General features: G+C 34.9%; 1 protein-coding gene across 6 annotated transcripts in view; it reads right to left on the bottom strand.

Annotated features, from left to right (window-relative positions):
• Nucleotides 1–15,643: 15,643 nt before the first annotated feature.
• Nucleotides 15,644–21,400, bottom strand: part of aralar1 (calcium-binding mitochondrial carrier protein aralar1) — a 321,349-nt gene continuing 315,592 nt past the window's right edge. For all 6 annotated transcript variants that reach the window (XM_081749350.1, XM_081749352.1, XM_081749355.1 and 3 more), the window contains one exon: nucleotides 15,644–19,734. In XM_081749350.1, the coding sequence (XP_081605476.1) occupies nucleotides 19,569–19,734 (166 nt within the window). In that variant the 3' untranslated portion in view covers nucleotides 15,644–19,568. The remainder of the gene's footprint in view (nucleotides 19,735–21,400) is intronic.

The raw sequence follows: 21,400 nt of genomic DNA, 5'->3' as shown, positions 1-21,400 counted from the left end.
ACAAAGAAGTATGTGATCGCATTTCTGCGGATGCGCGAAATCAATTTGAGAAAACAAGCCATTTGGATCCCGCAAAACTTCTGGATTCTGCAAATTTTAGTGATTTTTCCGGAACATTTTTGGACACTGCGGTTGAAAGCTACCCAATGTTAGGTAAGCAGTGACTTCTCACTGAGCTTTTGGTTCTGTCAGCTTATCTTTAAAAACAATTCACAGGACAATTTTAGCGAAATAACAACTCTTTTGCAAATAATAGTGACAATACCAATGCCCACAGCAGAGCCTGAGAGATGCTTTTCGTCTCTAAAGAGAATTAAGACATTCGTAAGGAATTTCCGTAGGTCAGGAAGGTTAACTGCCCTTGCCATGCTCTCAATAGAAAAAAGTTTGATCAACAACATGCTAGATTTCAACTCCAGGGTGATAGAAAAGTTTGCCAGCATTAAGAATGGAAGGATGGATATCAACTTCCGCCTTCAATGGGTAAATACACGTATATATATATATATATATATATATATATATATATATATATATTGTAGCACGCTTTGTTAATGACAGTACGAGCCGCCACTGCTCATATAGTGGATTTTATAATAAAACTGGTAGTGGGAGTCGATTCCGGACACTCTTTTTATTATCTGCTCTACCTCTTCCTTATATGAGACGAATTTACACAAAGTTTTACATGGTAGAGGCTTGACCGACTCAGAATAAACTCTGAATACTCCCCTACCGGACAGTATTTTTATTAACCGGAAGTGGACTTTTTTTTCTGTGGAAGGTATGTGAATTTTTTAAAGTGTTAGTGCTTTTAAGTGAACTGAATTTTGTTTATGCCTCAAACTAGAACTGGTAAAAACACTTTTCCAGAAAACATTTTTAACATGGAGCAAAAGTCGCGCCCTTCTTTTAATATACCACACCTCACTAAGTATTCGGGACACGTTACGGAGGACCCCGATAGATTTTTTATGCTTTTTGACCATCTTGCATTATTGCATTCGTGGAATGAACAGAAAAAGAAAGAACTATTACCTATGTACTTACAAGATGTAGCACTTGATTTAGTACTACAGTTAAAGGCCCAGAATCAGTTAGACGCGCTTAATTATGACCAATTAAAAGACAAATTAGTTGCACTGAGTAGACCAAGATTACCGGCATATCGAGCGGAATTCGAAATTTTTCAAGTCCAACAAGGTGAAAACGAGCCAGTAGATGCTTATTTTCTCAGAAAATTAAGGGTCATTAGGCAAGTTCTGCCTCAGGCCACCGAGGAGCAGAAAATAAATTATTTATCCTTAGGTTTAAAGAAAACGTTTTTGCAAAAGATAGCGTTAGAAACATTTACAACTGTTCACGCCTTACAAACGCATTTACACAACCTCGAGAAAGCAAATGACCTCATGAAGAAACGTGATTACGTGGAATTACAACAGGCATTCTATTCACTCTGCGATCAGAGTACACCAGTCAGCAGTTTACATTCATCAGCAGTCGCTGGCGCTTCCTTCCCTGTACATCATCAACAACTGACCTATCCAATATGTAACCCAACACCTAGTTGGAATCAATACCAGCAACCAGCTTCAGTTTTTCCTACACCTTCAGCACCACAGCTACAGGGTGCAATTCCAAATCCTTCCCCCCAAGTTGCTAATCCGAATCCCCCTCCCGAACCCCCCGCGCCTAGCACATCTAGTAATTCCAGTGCAAACAATTCATTAGATTTTACTAAATTAGCGCAATCAAATGGCTGAACTATCTCTTCTTGTAGCTCAAAATGCCATTAAGAACTCACAATTTAGAAGAGGTGGCCGTAACAATTATAGGTCGAAAAGTACAAATAACGGAAATCAAAATCGGCAGAGAAATGGAAATAAGAGCAATTCTAAAAATAATAATAAAGATAATAATAGTAATCCTAGGCCGGAAACTGTTACAGTATGCGGTACGTGCTATAAGAAAGGTCATTCTTCCAGTACATGTTATAAGAACAATCAGCAGGGAAACGCCTAGGGGGCCCCAGGACACACCCTCTCAAGAACATGTTCTGAGGGCCGAGAACCAGGAAAAAAGTGAACAACAAAGATTGACAAATACATCACTTTATGCAGTAGCTCCGTTATCAGATAGAAGGGAGAACATTAAAATGTTAAACCAGGAACATAAATTATTAATTAATGTAACAATTAATAAAGAAAAGTATCCTGTGATCATAGACACTGGCAGTTCATTGAGTCTTTGGCCTAAAAATTGGCTTCCACCAAACACAAAATTGATTCCTTTTAGCACTAATCTACGAGGAATTGAGAATTCTGTCGTAAATTTACGCTATATAGCTTTGATTACATTCAGAATTGGCTCAACAACATTTTCTCATTATTTCAGAATTTTAGAGCATGGAGATTTTTTGCCTTTATTCGGTGAAGACATTCTAAATCGATTACAGACCAAAATTGACTTAAAGAATAACATGTTGTCAGTATACAAGAAACCACGGCCTCCGCAGTATCCAATTGAAATTGATACCCAGGAAAAATTATCTGCTAACGCTATGCATACAATAAAACAGCACAAGTCGGCTGATGTTTATACAACACGAAACGTTACCATACCAGCCAGGTCACATTTCTTTTTACCAATTAATATCAAGAATCGGCAAAAGAATAATAAATACTTTTTTATCTCTCCATTAGAAAATTTGCTGGACAAATACGGACTACAAACGTTGCCTACTAAAGTACCTAAGAATAATTTGACTTTATTGATATCAAATCCTACAAGTAGACCGGTAACGTTAGTAAAGAGCACCCCAATTGCGTATGTTGAAGAGAATGTTCAAGAAGTAGATTTACAGGGTGATTACCAAAAAGATGAACAAAATGACGAAACATTTTATAGAACGGAACAAGAAATTCAGAATAGGCTGGAAGAGACCAAGTCACTTTTTGATATTAAACTATTTGACATCAATCCAAGTTTAACGAGTCAGCAAAAGAAAGCTGTGCATGATCTACTTTTTAGATACAGGGATGTCTTTTCTTATACACCAACTGACATTGGCTACTTTCGTGGCTATGTACATAAAATAAGAATAGATAAAGGAGCCTCTTTTCATCAGAGATCACCTCCCATTCCATTGGCAGTAAGACCCCAAATTGACTTACAAATTAAACAACTTTTAGATGCCAATATTATTAAAGAAACTAGTGACAGTTCTTTTTCCTCGCCACTTCTCATAGTGAAGAAGCCAAATACTTCAGAGTTCCGCTTAGTTCTCAACCTCCAAGCTTGCAATAGGTTCTCACACTACTTAAGTATACCATTTCAAAATACGGAGGATATTCTACACGTTTTAAGAGGAAAAAGCTCTATATCCACAATTGACATAAAAACCTCGTATTTCCAGCTATTATTGCATCCCAAAAGTAAAAAATACATGACTTTTGAGCTCAATCATACTAGGAAGGCATATAAGTTTCAACGTTGCGTAATGGGACACACTTCGTCCGCCGCTGCCCTAAGTATAGCTGTACGAATGCTTTTAGAGGGACTACCACCGCGCATAACAGCCTTTGCGGATGACCTCGTTATAGGAAGCAAAAATTGGAAACAACAATTGTCAGACTTGGAATTGCTCTTTAAAAGGTAAAGGAAACACGATTTTAGAGCAAACCCGAACAAGACCCATCTATTATACTCGGAATTAGAAGTTTTAGGATTCACAGTTAATGGAAAGGAGATTAAAATATCGCCTAAAATTTCCAATAAAATACGCAATTTTAAGAAACCAACCTCTAAACGCACCTTGAAGAGTTTCCTCGGACTATGCTCTTATTTGAGGGCACATATTAAAGATTTCACGGAAAAGGTGGAACCATTTCAAATTCTTTTAGACAAAAATTCAAAATTTAAATGGACAACAGAGCATGATGATCTATTTGAAAAACTTAAAACGGATATTATACAAGCTCCATCTTTATTTCATTTTGATCCATCATTGGAAATCCGAGCATATTCAGATGCTTCGTCAACCTCCGCAGGCGGCATATTGGCTTGTTATGATACTAAAACTGAGAGAAAGGCCTCCACATGGCAAAAAGAACTATATGCACTCATATATGTTCTTCGAAAATTTCGTTATTTCTTACTGAATAGAAAATTTAAATTATTTATAGACGCTAAATGTTTGACTTCACTCACTACCCAACCGGACAAAGTCGGAAAATTTAGTCGCTACCGAATATTCTTAGCAGACTACAATTTCGAAATACAACACATTAAAAGTCAATTACACCCAGCGGACATCTTTAGTCGTTTAGAAGATAAACAGGAGATTAAACAGGGAGAAACACAAGAAATTGACAATTTCTCGGACACGGAAGATGCTAAAGTATTTGCATCCCATTCTTTAGACACTACTCTCCAAATTGAACAACCTATAATCCTACCAAATTTAGCAGAAGAACAAAGGAAAGATCCTTCATTCTCTGACATTATTACTGTTTTGGAAAATAAGGAACCTAGTAAGTTGTCTACTTTTCGAGCCGCAAAATATTTTTCTCTAAAGGACGGGATATTATACAGAACACAGAAGCATCCCCAATTAGGATTGTTATATCTACTTTGTGTGCCGAAATCTTTATTAAGTAAGTGGTTTGATGCCTTACACAATAACCCCATGGCACCACACTTTGGATATACCAAAACATATCATTCGGCGCTTAGGAAATACTACTTTCCTAATATGAAAGCGTACATTGCCAACAGAATTAAAACATGCATTTCCTGTCAGAAACTCAAGAAATTACCAGTTAAACCAGCGGGTCAATTACTCCATCACCCACCTAAGCCGATCGCAACAGCTTGGCAATATGATTCTATTGGAAAAATAACAGTGGGAAATGGACAGTTTAAATACATATTAGTGGCCATAGAAATGTCCACAAGATATTGTGTGACCAAGGTTGTGGACAACATAACAGCGGAAGAAATTGAACAATTTCTCATATATGACATCATACTCAAATTTGGACCTTTTTCATATTTATACCTGGATAGACATCCAGTACATAACGCTAAGAGGCTGCAAAATTTGGCAAAATGCTATAACTTTGAATTTAAATTTTGCCCCGCATACGACCATAAAAACCTAGGCGTAGTGGAAACATTCCACAAGACAATACAGAATGCACTTAAATTTTTCGTGCAAGAAAACCAAAATCTTTGGCCGAAGCTGATACCATATATTACATTCGCTATTAATACATTTGTGCAAGCCGGAACTAAATATTCTGTTTTTTTCCTCATGTATGGATATGAACCTAAGACCATCTCTGATATTGCCTTAGCGTCAACTCCAACATTATGTGTCAACAAAGAACATTTGAATAAAATACGTGAGAGTGTACAGAATAACTTGATCGCTAGCTATAATAAGCAGAAAAAGTATTTCGATAGCAGACACCGACAAACTCAATTTGAAAAGGGACAAAAAGTACTAGTCTACTTTCCTAATCGGCAAATAGGAGTGCCGGAAAGTTTTTCAGCTTCCTATGTTGGACCCGTTCAAATCCTGGATAGACTGAATCCTAACCTTTATAAGATAGAATTTCCAAATTCTTTTCGGAAGAAAATACAAGAAATCTCAATAGACCGAATCAAGCCATTTTATCAAGAATTACAAGATATAGAACAGGATAAATAAGTTCTTTTTATTCTCTACACGAAAAAAAAAAAAAAAAAAAGTACAGTACTCACCACTAGGAAGAAAGAATTATAGTCAAGACTTCAGCAGATAAAAACACTTTTCATAACGATACAAACATTCATTTCCTCTTTGTTTTATAAAAAGCTGAATCATTATTCTGCAACTCAATGGAAAGAATGCCGACGTTAGCATTTCCGCATTTAAAAGGCAACTGATCTTTTACAAGGACAGCCAACATAATTCTACATTTTCATCGATATTTTTTCTTTTCTTCTGTGAACTACATATTGTCACCGACATTATGCAACATAAATATTGTACAGGATGTTCCAAAAGTTATGACCACTTCTACATTATACAGGATGATCAGGAATTCAGGACCATTATTACTATTGTCATTGACATTTAAAATTGGATTATTTTATTGAAATACATATCTTTAGTGCAAATATTTTAGAAACTTTTACACCTTATACAGGGTGACCAAGAAATCATGCCGTTCGAATTAGAACTTTCCAATATAAATTATCTTTATATCTCAGTGTCAATTACAACTTTTTTAGTATTCCTAAGTCTTATTATTTTATACATATTATATCGTCGTCTTCGCTCGTTACCAAACAAATCTAGAACGACCCGCATAGAAATTTCATCTCCTATTCCCTTGGAAACATTTAATACCAATAATACAACTAAGGAGCAACATCTAAGACAGACACCAACTCCACTTACTATAAGTGAATTAGTATATATTTATTGACGCCAAGCTAAAAACAGCCCTACCTCGAGGGAAATGAAGTGACATATATAAATGCACCGATCCTGCCTGTGATTAGGGACTAACTGTTTAGTGCTTTCTTCCGCTACCTTATTACTGCTCCGAAAAGTGATTTTTTTGTGTGTTGCAAGTGTTATTAATGTTTTAGTGCTTTTTTTGTGTGTGATACCTCAGTGTTGCCAACCCTCATATAAAGAAAAATAACCCTTCGGCTTATTTTTTAAACAAGCCAGGGGGGTGTAATATCCTATGTGATGTCGTAAACAAGCAGTTCCACGCTTGAATGTTTACAAACAACACCACATGGTTCGGCAAGAGGATCTTCCACCAGAGGGACCTGTAATCACATGCAGACGACGGCTTCTGGCCCCTCCCATGGAGCAGACGACGACATCGGAGCAACAGCGCCACCGCCACCCAAAAGGACCCTATAAATTGGATGGACGAAGGCAACTCGAGACCAGTTTTCTGGTGACCCTCCACTAGTCTGCTACGGGACTCTTGGAGTAACCTAACCCCAGGCCTCTAGTCTGCTACGGGACTACGCCTATCCTATCTCCTGGCTTAGCCTGCTACGGGGCTCTGTCTGGGAATTCCAACCTCAGCCGCTTAGCCTGCTACGGGGCTCTGTTGGCAACTTAACCTGCCTCTGCTTGCTACGGAGCATTGGTTCCTTAACTCCACTCCTCTTAGTCTGCTACGGGGCTCTGTTGGAGATCCTGTCTGCGACCACTCGGTCAAAGACTACCTTTTACTCACCCTTTTAAATAGAGACCAAATTGTATAGTATTTTGTACAAATACTCATATAGTGGATTTTATAATAAAACTGGTAGTGGGAGTCGATTCCGGACACTCTTTTTATTATCTGCTCTACCTCTTCCTTATATGAGACGAATTTACACAAAGTTTTACAATATTCTCCTAAAATATTGTGTATATTTAGTTTCGTGATCAGTAAGGTGTCAACCTACCAACTAGGTCGTAAGAATTCTAGAGGTGGGAGCTGAAACTTCTGGTACTACTGTTGTCCCAATGCGGCTGTGGAATTAACTAGCATCTGTAAAAAGGGTATCGGGTGTTAAAGAGGTCAGAGTGCATCTGACTACACTGCCTCCTGTACATATAGCAGAGACGACGCCAAAGGAGGGCAAGGTGGCGGGCGTCCCTGGTGGCTACCTCTGTTTCCCGATATGTATAAATAGAAAAATATAAAACTATCTTTTTCGGTATTCAAATATTATATTCGGTATTCATGGGTGTTCTAAAAATAGTGCCCATGGACTAAAGAGTAACATTCTACAAGTCAAAATAAAGCGAAAGATTTATATGATTTATACCTTTCGGATTCTCGTCTGGAGACACGTGTTGCACTATGGTGCAACGTCGCAGGTAAAGAACCCTATAGTAGATCTATCAATCCATCAAATAGTTACGTCGATTTTTTCCTGATGGCAGTTCAAGTCGATATACGTTGACATTAGCACTGTCTGTTAACGTAACAATTGATGTAATTTCTAGAGCAATGCTAATGATTTAAAGTAAATTTACGAGTTGTCACATAGTAAAATTTTTGATTTCCCATAACGGCTGGAGGCGGCCCTGGAGGGTATACTGCTATAAAGCATTTTCACTTATGCTGACCTGTACAATAACGTTCTGTTGTCCGTGGCGCCATTTTTAGATTCCCCGGAGATTTTACCCTTCCGTCTTGTCGTCTCTGATTTCTGAAAGTTTAGAAACAATTGATTTTTATTCCACACAGCTCTTCAGGTTCCTATAAATTTTTGTTAATAGAGAGTTACGTTTAAATTAAAAGGTTTGAAACAACTAGTTTGATTATATATTTATGCTTTGTGTAAATGCAATTTTCTCTTCGAGCTTTGCCCAGCCTGACGCCATCAAACTCTGCTTACATCTCTCTAACCTCCGCAATGTCCTTATCTCTGTCAATGAGAAACGATCCAAACTTTCTGCACATTCCTGTCGATAAGTCTAGAGAAATTGATCACGCTATACTGTTATCCATACTGGGAACTAAATAAATGTGAATCTGGAAAGATTCAATTCGAAACGCAGTCCATTTCAACTATCAGGAAAAAAGCAGGTACTTCCTTTTCAAGTGTTCCCAACTGAACAAAAAACTCAAAGACAGAAAATAAAAAATATTACATAGAAAGCCACAACAACCTTCGCGAAATCTATGTTGAATATATGAATGAGTCATCTTTGTCATTTCGAGATCTTAAGGGTCTTCACTACAGCGAAATTAAACTACCGCTAACTTTAGAGCTTTTCTGTAATATCTTCAAAACAAACAAAAAATATTCGAAAAGCAGAAACGTAGTGAACTAGACAATATGATTATGCATGTGATACCTTTACCACAATTCACCTATCTGTTTTTGGTATGACGCTATTTACAGAACCCGCAAAAAATGCTAAATCTGTCTACAGTTGCAAATCGAAAGCAGATAGATGCGTTGTGGTAACGGTACCACATGCAAAATCATATTGTCTAGTTCACTACGTTTTTGCTTTTCGAATATTTTTATTTGTTTTGAAGATATTACAGAAAAACTCTAAAATTAGCGGTAGTTTAATTTCGCTGTACTGAATACCCTTAAGGGTTAAGATTAACGGATGACAGTGAGTGACATTATCGTAAAGTAGAAGCAAGGGGGTTATGTTATGATATGCCAGCCAGTCTAATTAAAGCAAAAATATGAACAGATCGTGGCCGTCGAAGCTTGAAACTTGTGGTGAAGTCAAACCGGAAAGAGTTATTAGAGATGGAGGCACAGAAATTTCCGATTGACTTCCAATAGTGCTGAAAGTGATCGAACAGTCTGTCGGGAGATTGCCGCATTTGGTTTTCATGGTCGAGCAGCAGTTCACAATCACAAGTCACATATCATAGTCCGCAATGCGACCTATCATTTATAGTGGTGCAAGGAACGCCGCCATTGGATTCTCGAACAATGCAAATCCGTCCTATGGCGTGATGAATCGCGCGACCAGACTTGGCGATTCGATGGGCATGTGTAGGTGTGGCGTATGCCCAGAGAACGTTATTTACAGAACTGTATCGCACCCACAGTGAAATTCGGCGGAGATACCATCACGGTGTGGTCCTGCTTTTCGTGGTATGGTCTTGCTCCTCGTTTTAGTTCGGGAAACATGAATGCCAAAACATACCAAACAATTCTCGATAATTCTGTAGTACCGATATTATGGGCACAATTCGGTATTGGCCCATACTTCTTTCAGCACGAAATCCTCCATATCATACGATAGGCTTTATAAACACGTGGTTCAAGGACATTGGTGTGGAAAAACTTTATTGGCCAGCCCGAAGTCCACAACTCAACCACATTGAACACCTTGGTGACGAGTTGGAGAGCCGCTTGAGAACCAGGTCATGCTGCCCAAAAAACACTACTGAACTGTTAGCCACTTTGCGGGATGAATAGGCCAAGATTCCTGTCGACACGTATAGCAAATTAGTGGAAAGTCTTCCTCGAAGAGTAGCGGACTTCACTGTGACAAAAGGTGGTCCTATAAGATACTGATATGGTGTTGAGAGATTATGAGTGTCTGGCGACGAATGACAACATAGTGTATAGTTAATTAAGGATCTAATGTGTTTTGAGTCCTTAACATTTCAAACATGTGGCGAATGAATAACAAACATCACCATGAAAACGTGTGTCTTTTCCTTTATTTTTGCTTATTTTTGTAAATAGACACAAGTACATATGGTAAAACTGTACATATGAACACAATCTTGCTTTCAGTTAACCTTCTTCATACAGGACTTCATTTCTCTTATACATTTGAAGACACTTCAGCTTTTTAATTGAAAATAAATAAAAAAGCAGCATTTATACAATAATTATCGACTCTAATAAAAATATTATTATATGGGCTACAGAAATTACAATGTTAATATTTCATTATTCATATGCAATATTCACCAATTAAAAGATCGTAATACGTATGTCAAAGGCAAGTTACGCATAATAGTCATATTTTTAGGATACTACAGTTGGAAGTTCAAACCGCGACCGTTTAGGTGTATTAGTTTTACTCTATGAGTTACACGTTAAACAAAACATGCAATCAGGATCACGAATATTTTATTTTCTAACAATTAATGACCGACTGAATTTTAATAAATTCAGGATATGAATATAAACGTAGATTAAATTTTGGAGACGTGTTTTTAAGGTGAAAAAGGTTACAGAGACAATAGTATATTGTAAAGTGAAGACTTGTCGGCGTTTTATAAAGAAAGTAAGAATGTTTTCAATGATCCGTAATCCGTATTCCTGTCATAAGACGACCTACCACTATTTTTTTTTCCCCTTTCTATTCAACATACATATATCTGGATCATCATACAAGATGAAGAACGAAGTAACGTTACTCAGGGTTAAGGCGCCTTTTGTCAACGTTTTTCTCAGCATTTCGAAGGTGTAGGGCTTAACCTAAAGAACAATTAATGTGCAAATAATCTATGGGAAAGGCAGAACAATAAAATATTCAACTTTTGGGGTGTAATCACTCAACAAAATGAAAGTTGATTCAATGTTTACAACAGCACCGCATATCATATTTCTTGTACGTGACTATTGTTTCCATAGCACTTAGGGCAGCGTTTCCCAACCGGTGTGCCGCGGCACACTGGTGTGCCGTGAATGGGCCGCTGGTGTGCCGCGAGGAATCGAAACAAAATTATCAAATTGCAAAATGTACGGAAAAATGGTATATTTGTATTTCACATTACTATGAACCTGTACTATGAATCTACAATTTTGTTTCATACCAGGTTACTGTTCTGTACATTTCTAATGTTGAAAAAAAAATGGTTATCATGGTCATGACCATTATTGCTTCTTTATTATTGCAGACTATTTCGCAACTTGAAAATTTAAAATATCATTCAATCCTTTCAACAAATTACCTACATTTGTGTTTTAAAAGTAAAAGAGAATTGTTTGTTCTTTTGTTATTTAGTGATCTTCCTTCTTAGTAAAAAGTTGGATAGTTTTTAAAAAGAAAACGCATTTAAAAAAAACTGAGTTCAATATTTCATTGCAATTGTTTTCTATTTTTAAATTAGAATGAAAAAGAAGCATAATGATTTACCACGGGGAAGAAACAATGATCGAGCTTCCTTCTCTGTGGGAAGGAGATCAATAATCACAGAAAAAAATGCCACTGTGTTTTATATTTACAAATAATAATATCTATAAGTGTGCCGCGAGAATCCAAGTAACGCCCGTAATGTGCCGCAAGTTGAAAAAGGTTGGGAAACGCTGACTTAGGGGAAAGAATCTTATTATTAAAGCTAGGATTATGTGTGGAAATATGCTTAATTTGTAGGTGAAAGTCCTAGCCTTATTAGTAGGACATTCATGTAAATCTTAATTTGTAGGTGAAAATCCTAGCCTTATTAATAGGACATTCATGTAAAATTAAGACCTCTTAGTTCCCACGTTTAATATTATTTTCCGTTACCATATTTATCCTTGCAATTTCTCTGTCCTGGCTTCTTTTATTTATTTGTTTTATTCTTGCCATTATTTATATTTCGGAAAATAATAAAAATGTGTGACTGCCCCAAAGTATTATCTGTACACTTTCAGCAAGGCTCATTAAAATCCTGGAGAGGATCATGTCTTTTCTTTTTAACGACGTTCATTAGTCTAGTGCATTATTGTGCCTAAGCAGATCAAAGATATTTGCCTTGTATCTCTACTGTATTCTTCCCAACAAATTAAGTAGTAAGATTGATTCCATATTATAAAGAACTAAGTTCACCAATCTATCGAGATCCACAATAGGCCGCAAAAGTTGTTGATCAACAAATGGAGAAACTTAATGATATTTGAACTCAAGGTTACCTCTACGTAACATCAAGACCTACAAAGATGGATAGAGCCCCACTGTGCTTCCCTACATGGGCAGCAAGAATATTCATATCAGAATACTCTAAAAGAACGAATATAAATTCTATCAGAATTTGTTAATAAGTTCTATTTATTTATTTTAAGATGTATTTTGAACATGCTACTAACTATTCTCCTTTTTTTTACTCACTTTTCATCTTGTTTTTAATCTGTCTTGTTCACATACAGCTTCAGTAATTCCACAAATAAAACAATTAATACAGATCCGTGATACATATACTTCGGTTTAATATACACGACTCAGAGAACATATTTAAGCAAATCACTACTCGACTAATAAAAGCATATACAAATATGCATGTTTCATTTTGTGAATTTTGATTAGTTTCTCTGTTAATATTTCTGTAAAATTCTACAAATATATCTTTGATATTTAACGCCCTTTTTCAGAAACGAGACTATACGAGATATGGATCTAATTAAACGTCGAATCCAAACCACAAAATTATTCCTAATAAGAATCGACCCTACATCTTCCAAATTGAAAGCGAGACTGTTATACATTTAATTACAAAGGAGCTTTTAAAACTAGTTGGGAGCAATATAGAGCACTTTCTGGATACGGCAGATTCCTTTCCTTAAACACTGTGATGTTTAAGCCAGGCAACAAATTTTACTAAAGATTATACACTGTTGAACAGGTTATTTCTGTATATTTCACAAGTGAAACATTTTGGTATATTTCACAAGTGGAAAGTTATTTTTGGTATATTTCACAAGTTTATCCTCAAAATTATGTGAAAATGACTAAACGAAACAATAATTATACCGAATTTACATGCAAATTTAATTTTAACACAGTTACTCTAATGTTCTTTACACATTTTTAGAATACGACGCTACATGTAGACATATTGGTAGCAGAATTTGCTGGTAAAATGCTCGCGTAGAAATTGCTTTTTGTTCCTAATTATCTCAAAATATTTAACACTTAATGGTGGGCAGTCTACATCAGAAGAAAAACTCGATTGCTTGACCACTGAGACTATTTATGCACGTTTTAAAATTAAAAAGGGAGGAAGCTCTGAAATTACGATTCTGTGATCCATATCCTAAATAATAATAATAACCCTTCCCTTCGCAACAAAAAAATATTCTACGAGTACTAAGTGCTTTAACACTAAGATAAATGAAGTTTGAAAACGTGACGCCAATTAATAAAAAGTGCAGGTACTAGAATGTAAGATTCAGCTATATACTGAATGCGAAATTCAAAACGCATTTTTAAAAAAGTAATAGTATCAATATTATCATTTTCAATTGCACATTAAGATGTTCTTAACTTCGTAATTACTTGTATATCCACAAATGTTCATGAGGATCACATAACCACATGATTAAATCCATGATCACACATCACATTGTGTTTTGATATTTACAGTAAAGTCATAATTATTTCTTTTTGATTATATGTATATATAGTTTCTCATTCATTCGAACATATTGATAGCAGAAGTGATCACTAACAGCATATACGAAGTAGTCACGACAGGATTTCCAGAATAATGTTAACCTGTAAAACACTATCTTAGTTAGATGCTATTATCAAGAGACCAATAACTTGAATATACTCTGGGTTCCAAATACAGAATAAGCATGAAGTAATAAGCTAAGAGCATTTGTTATTTTGTTATCTAACTTTGGTGGATCGTTCAAATTATTATATTTACCCTGACCCTGGAATACATGGAGGAGTGTTATGGCACCGCAATTTGCAGTAAATGGTTTAGCGTGTTGTCTTATTATTATTATTATTTATTTATTTATTTATTTATTTATTTATTTTTAATCCTTAGCTGAAGTCATAATTTACCATTCTAACGTGCTTTTGTTAAGCTAAATTTTTAGTCGGTTTTCCACAGCCTATATTTACTTCTAGGTTTCCTACCAACCATCTGTGCATGGCTGAGTGTGCTTGTTTTATTTAAAGTTCTGTAATAGCTATTTATTTTTTTTAAAATTAAGCTGCTATGGATCACTTGAACCTAACCGACAGCGATTTTGAAGAAAGAAAAAAAAATATTTCAGGGTTACGTATTAAGGTTACGACTGTAGGCTAAAGGAGGCGATGATGATGAAAATGGATGAAATAGTAGAATGAACAAAGCAGGTGGAAACAGGAGAACTCTGAGAAAACCCAAGCACACAGTGTTTTTCCACCACGAAGTTCAGTTAACGTGAAACTAGGACCGGAGAGCCCATGCACCAGAGATAAACGTTTTACCACTGAGCCACCGCGGTTCCTAGTAACCTTGAAGATGCTATATGTAGTAATTGTGCTTTAGTAACTACCTGTGATCTTCAAACGTCATATTACAACTGAAAAGACATTTCTGCCAAACTCATCAAAATACGAAGCGAGAAGTTAACAAGCACCCCATCTGTGTATTAAAAGGTACAGAAACTGTGTGTATTCCAGGGTTTTAACACTATTATTTAATAATTCCTTTTGATCATACTTGTATCAAAAGTAGCTTTACACTTAAAAAAAAATCTTATAATATTATTAACAAATAACTACTTTACAAGATTATATATTTAGCAAATCGATTTATTTTTCTGTTTACTATCACAGACTATGAAGTGTAACGTAAGATGGATTAATTACGTAAGCCTTTATTTCTTTTTCCTTTTATTTTAAACATCCACTGAAATTCACTTTGTAAATGCCCTACAAAGCTGCACATAACACTTTTTTTTTCCACTACGTAAGATGATATGTTTATTACTTCCCTATGTAATTAACACGGTTATATATACACATGTGTGTAGATTACTTTATATAAAACTGAAATATTTGTACAAAATAATCTTCAAGCATATACAATGATTCAAAACTACAAAGAGACGCGAAAATTGCATGGCTTTGCAAGCATTTTTTTAAAATTATTATTTGTAGAATGAAGCAATTATATTTTCTCAAAATATAGCAAAATATTCTCTTATCTGTCTGTCAGTAGAACCAGAATTTCAATGACTTTCATCACATTTAATCTATAATTATATAGTATGACTTTTTTTGACACAAAATAAGAAAGCTTTGTTACATGTTATGGTTTAGCTACATCTTGAATTTCCAATCTAACCTCTCCTCACCTAACCATCATTATATATGGCAAAATATCTGCTTCGTACATTTATGTTGATAGTACAATAAATACAAGTTGTTGTAGTTTATATATATATATATATATATATATATATATACACTACGTACCGAGTTTAAAATCCGCAAGCATTTTTAACAAAATGTAAATGACTTTCATAATTCGCAAAATCATTTATTTCTATTATAACAATAACGCTAAAGTAATTCGCTTTAGAATTAGCATGTTAACTTAGTGGTAGTGTTCTAATTTTTAACAACCGGTTCTGTACATAAAATATATATATATATATATATATATATATATATATATATATATATATATATATATATATATATATATATATATATATATATATATATATATATATATGTATGTATGTATGTGTGTGTGTGTGTGTATGTGAGAGAGAGAGAGATGTTTTAATACAAAGTGGTGTTAGGAAGTTAGGTAGCAGTGCGAATATCTTGAAACGAATTATCCAAGATAGATGGTTGTCAAAGGAGTATTGGAAAGACCTTAATCCAAGAATGGATTGATTGATAATGCTATGTATGCGTTTCAAATAAAAATAACCCTCAACACTACACTCATGTGATCATAGTTCTCATTCTGGGCATTTGTGATTAAGAAATAAACGCTTTTACCTTGTTCTGAGATCTTATGTTTAACCCTGTAGCTGTAAAATTTTTTAAAAAACAAAGATGGTTAAACTAAAATTTACTGTTCCCGGATATAACTGGATAAAATTCACTGTTATGTTTGGATAGAACAAACAGTTTTGCGAGCTCGAAATATTTTAACAACCGGTTCTAGCTAACCAGTGTGAACCGGCTGAATAGCACCACTGTGTAAACGTATAATTCGATAAACCAGAAAGTGACGAAAGCTTATTTTAATTCCTGATAAACATAAAAGCAAAAAGAATGAGCTAATTTAGAATATTTTTATCTCACTGTAGCACCTTATTAACAGAAGGTTAAAAGGGTAGAAAAAATAAAACTAAAAATTAAGCAACTTGATATAATCTGCCTTCATTCTTACGGATAGGATAATATTATTGAAATTGACACATTGCGTACTCTTAAAGAGAATGTTGGTTATCACATTGTGAAATTAAGTGGATGCCAACTGAAAATCACGGCGACTATCAGTTCTCAAAAGAGAATGTTCTTTTCTCATAGACGTTATGGTCTGTATTAGTGCTGTGAACAAAAGATAAAAGTGAACGAATATGTGAGGTCATATTGCATTTTAAGAATGCGTAATTAAATAAATGATATGTTATCTATAGCAGACAGAGCCCTCAATGACAGTGCTGAACACTGCATTATGTACTCAGGACAAGAAGTTTATACCAACGAGAAGTCTATGCTAAAGAAGGTATTAAATTTTATTTTGAATGCATGTTTCTTCTGGCTGCATCAAAAAGAACTATATACACTATGCGGTTACCAGAAAAAATAAATTAAAACCTCTTTGATGCAATTTTTGTGTTACTAACTTCGGGGTGAGTGTAGTGTAGCTCATATAACTCAAATACTATAAGAAGAGATACTCACTGTTATTTGCTGAAGAGTACTGTCTAAACTTTATACCTAAGAATATCCACACATTCTAGTCAGCTAGACGCTTTGAAACTTCTTTCCCAAATCTACATTTGTTTCCAAAATCAATTCCGTCTTTATTTTTGAGTAACTTTTCTCAGAACTTTATCACCTGTTCTATATAAAACTCTCGTGCTTTAGTATTGCAAAATTTATTGATTTTTCAAACTTGAATTTTCAGGTAAAATTTTCTAACGGAAGAGAAAGTTATCGTTTTCCATTCTCAACAAGCTACAAACAGTCCTGAATAAAAAAAAAAAAAAATAAAATAAAAAAAAAAAAAAACTAACTCTCAAATGCTGAAGACGTTTGCGAAAAATCAACTAATAAATATTATCTATTTTGCTGCTGTGAAATTATTCATATAGATCTATGTTCATTATCTTCTCTGCAGAAATGAAACATGCATTGTGCACCACGCGAAAGCAGTTCTGTATTACATGTCATGGTGGTAGTCAATCTTACCACCTTAGCAGTTACAATGGTTAGAGTAGGTTAGGTTAGATTAAGTTGGGTTTCAAGAGGGTAAATAATTTCCCATCTAAGAAAGAAAGAAAAAAAAACATTAGTAAGAATTACGATCTTCAGTGAGTGTACAGTTATATAAAGTTGTTATTACAATATTTCAATACTATTAACTCTTTAAAAAAAAAAGTATTTTACAGGGATGACACTTCAAGAGCTACAAAATATGTACGAAATTTTTACTTTCACACATACACTTTTTTTTTTCATTATAATACATAATAATAGGCATTATGATACTGATCCCTATATATGTATCAATAAGATTGCGCAACATTGTATTGCAGAAAAAGATGTGAATATATTGCTGAACATTGATTTATTTTTATTTTTAAAAAAGAACAAATATATGTACACATTCATACATACTAATAATGCATTATGTTTCTTTCCATTTTTTTAAGTAACTTTATTTCAATAATACAAATCCAAATCCTTATTTTCTCTCTGAGTTGTACCTGGGGTTCTTGTTTATTGGCATCTGAAAGAAAGACTGCCATTGGACGAAATAAAAGAATAGGAAAAAAAAATCAAAACAACTCACTATTTCTTTGATTCTCATCAGAAAATATCATACAAAACATTACACATTTTTTCTTCCTTTTTTTCAGGTTTGTCTTTTTACGGATTAGAAAAAAAAACAAATCACGTTCAAGTTTCTCTTCGTAAATACAATGAAAGTACTTTCTTAAAAAATAATTTATTTTCATTTTTTTTCTTTCTTTTTAAAAAGATCCAACAAACCAATGAGGCATCAAGGTTTCATTCTTCCGTTTAAAATACTTCTTCCTCCAACATGCTTTCATTCTTTTCTTTTCTTTTTTTTAAATTTATTTTTTCGAGCACAAGGTGTTCGCTATCACTTACTAATAGGATGAAATTGATCACACGCATTCAAAATATTCAGCTTTGTTTTGTTTTTTTCATCAACTCTTTTTATACAGTCTCAAAAAAGCACAGGTATTCACACCATATTTACAGCTTTTGTTTCCCTTTTACAAGAGGTATCATTGAGCATTCTTTTCTCAGCATAAAAAGGCATTCTTGGCCATTAGCATTCAATCAATTTTCTCATCTTTGGTACAGTACACTACGAGGCTACGCACTAATCGCTTCGTATCACAATACTGACATGATTTCTCCAAACCTGCTTTTTCATATAGATACCTAGTTTCTACTCAAGTACATATATACACGTACAATTACAGTATACACAGCCAGCATGTTAACCTGTTAATTATCTATACTTTTTCTTTTTGTAAACCACAAAATATAACCAATATATGTATATGATTTGCTTTCCCAAATATAATCACAGTTTTACTTCAATTAAATATGGCAGTTACTTCTTTTATCAAGAGGATCCTTTGAGAAATATGGAGATCAGGATTGTAACAAATATATATATATTTAACGTGTGTATATCTACCTTATCTATACATTGTGGGAACGTAGAGGAGAGGGAGCGTCTTCTATGTACATATCATGTATTAAGGTATATATATATAAACAGCACCATTCTGACTATCAATATTATTGGTAGTAGATGTATTATATACATCATCATCATCGTCGTCGTCCCAGTATTCCACTCTGGGAACTGCCTCGCGCTCAGACGCCTTTCCAAAAAGGCTTCTCGGGTTTCGAAGCAATTTCATTTTATTTTTATTTATTTATTTATTTTTTATTTACCATTTCACACACACAGCCATAACATGACTTTCCTTTTTTGTTTTAAAATCCCTTGATGCCTCGGAATATATCAATAGCTAATCTCTAAAAAACAGTTTCCTATTTGAGAAACTACTTTTCCACTGATTTCAACTAAAAGGCAGTGGTTTTCCTCCGCTTGCTTCCTGTTTTAAGAGCCTGTCCTATACTTTGGTAGACAAAGGCCGAACTTGGACTCAATACCAGCAAAAATAGGCAACGCCACTTCATAACCGCCAATGTGGTCAGGGTTGGTAGATTTCATCTCGTCTGCCACGCCCGTTGCTGGGATATGCAATTCGGAACCTGCAGGCCGACTGAAAAATAAAGAGGTATGAATGTTAATTAATGTTTTATCATAAAGAATAAAGCACTAAATTTAGATAGTCCTTATATAAATTACACCCTTTCGCAAATGACGGGTGGAAAACACAAAATACTTGTCATTCACTTAATTAATAATATTACGCAAGAAATAAATGTTTAAAATATTTGAATACTTTATCACTGTATCATTCTTCGGAGCTTCGAAAAGCATTTGTTTGAATAGAACCATGAAACAGGCCGTCACGTGGATGGGGCAAGTGGGATGTTCAAAGAACTCATAGGAAAAAAAAAGTTAAGACAACTGAGAGAATGAAACAAGTTTACTATTTCTAATTCATACTTAGAATTCAAAATATTTAAAGATGACGAACCATCACTTTGTAAGACATTTTTACAACTGTAGGTTATTAATGTCACACAATACACTCATGGGGGATGTTACTACTACTAATATGAAGAAGTCGGTACCATAGTTTATTTATGCTGGATATGGAATTTTCATCTACATTTTGACGCTGCAATTTACTTTCGTCCCAGCCCAGCAAATCATCGGGAGGACCTTGCTACAAAATTTATTCAGTAACAGTACACCACAAATAAAAAAAGTAAAACAGAGAAACGTAATTGATTCTTTCTACTTATATACAAATGACTGGCAAATTCTGAGTGTGGCATTTAATTACCTTCCTATCACAGAAACCGTTACGGTCCTTATGAGAGTCAAGCAGCAGAAGCCGAAATACGACCTATCCAGAGAAGAAAGGAAAGCCCTCAATGAACTACGAGCAGTTGACAGCATCATAATATTACCAGCAGACAAGGGGAATGCGACCGTCATTCTCAACAGGGAAGACTACCACTTAAAATTTACATGCCTACTGGAAGATCCATCATACAGAAAAATTAGCAGATCCAACCAAGGCCTTCGAAAAGAAAACCTCCGTATTAATACAAAGTTCCAGTCTGAATGAAGAAGAAAAGAAAAAACTTAAACTTTTCGGTTCAATACCACCAAGGATTTATGGCGTTCCCAAAATACACAAGAAGAAGTTCCATTACGACCCATAGTTAACACCATAGGAGGCCCTACGTACAACCTGGCCAAGAAATTAACAGGATTGCTACAGTCACTAACAGGAAAGTGTACACACCATATCAGAAACTCCAACCATTTTATACAATTACTACACAGCATCAAGACGAACGCAGAAGACATACTCGTCAGCTTTGATATGGTTTCTCTCTTCGCGAGGGTACCAACAGAAGATTCTATTAAACTCCTGACATCGCACTTCAACAAGGATATAGTACAACTCTTCAGACATACTCTAACGTCTACCTACTTCAGTTTCCACGGCAATTTCTATTAACAAAGCGATGGAGTGGCAATGGGTTCTCCTCTCTCTCCAGTAATAGCAAACTTCTATTTAAATATATGGAGCATTTTGAACACCAAGCATTGGAAGCGGCAACATATAAACCTAAGGTATTTTACAGATATGTAGACGACACATTCGTCATAACTCCCCCCCCCCCCCCTCCATATCAGACAGAAACTCGACGAATTCTTGCAACATTTGAATTATATACACCGCAACATTCAGTTGATAATGGAAACAGAAACAGAAGGAAGACTCCCGTTCCTGGACATACTCG

This window comes from Thermobia domestica, chromosome 2 (assembly GCF_964235325.1).
Source record: "Thermobia domestica chromosome 2, izTheDome1.hap1.1, whole genome shotgun sequence".
Classification (NCBI taxonomy): Eukaryota; Metazoa; Arthropoda; class Insecta; order Zygentoma; family Lepismatidae; genus Thermobia; species Thermobia domestica.
This window is presented reverse-complemented; position numbering and strand designations above follow the sequence as displayed.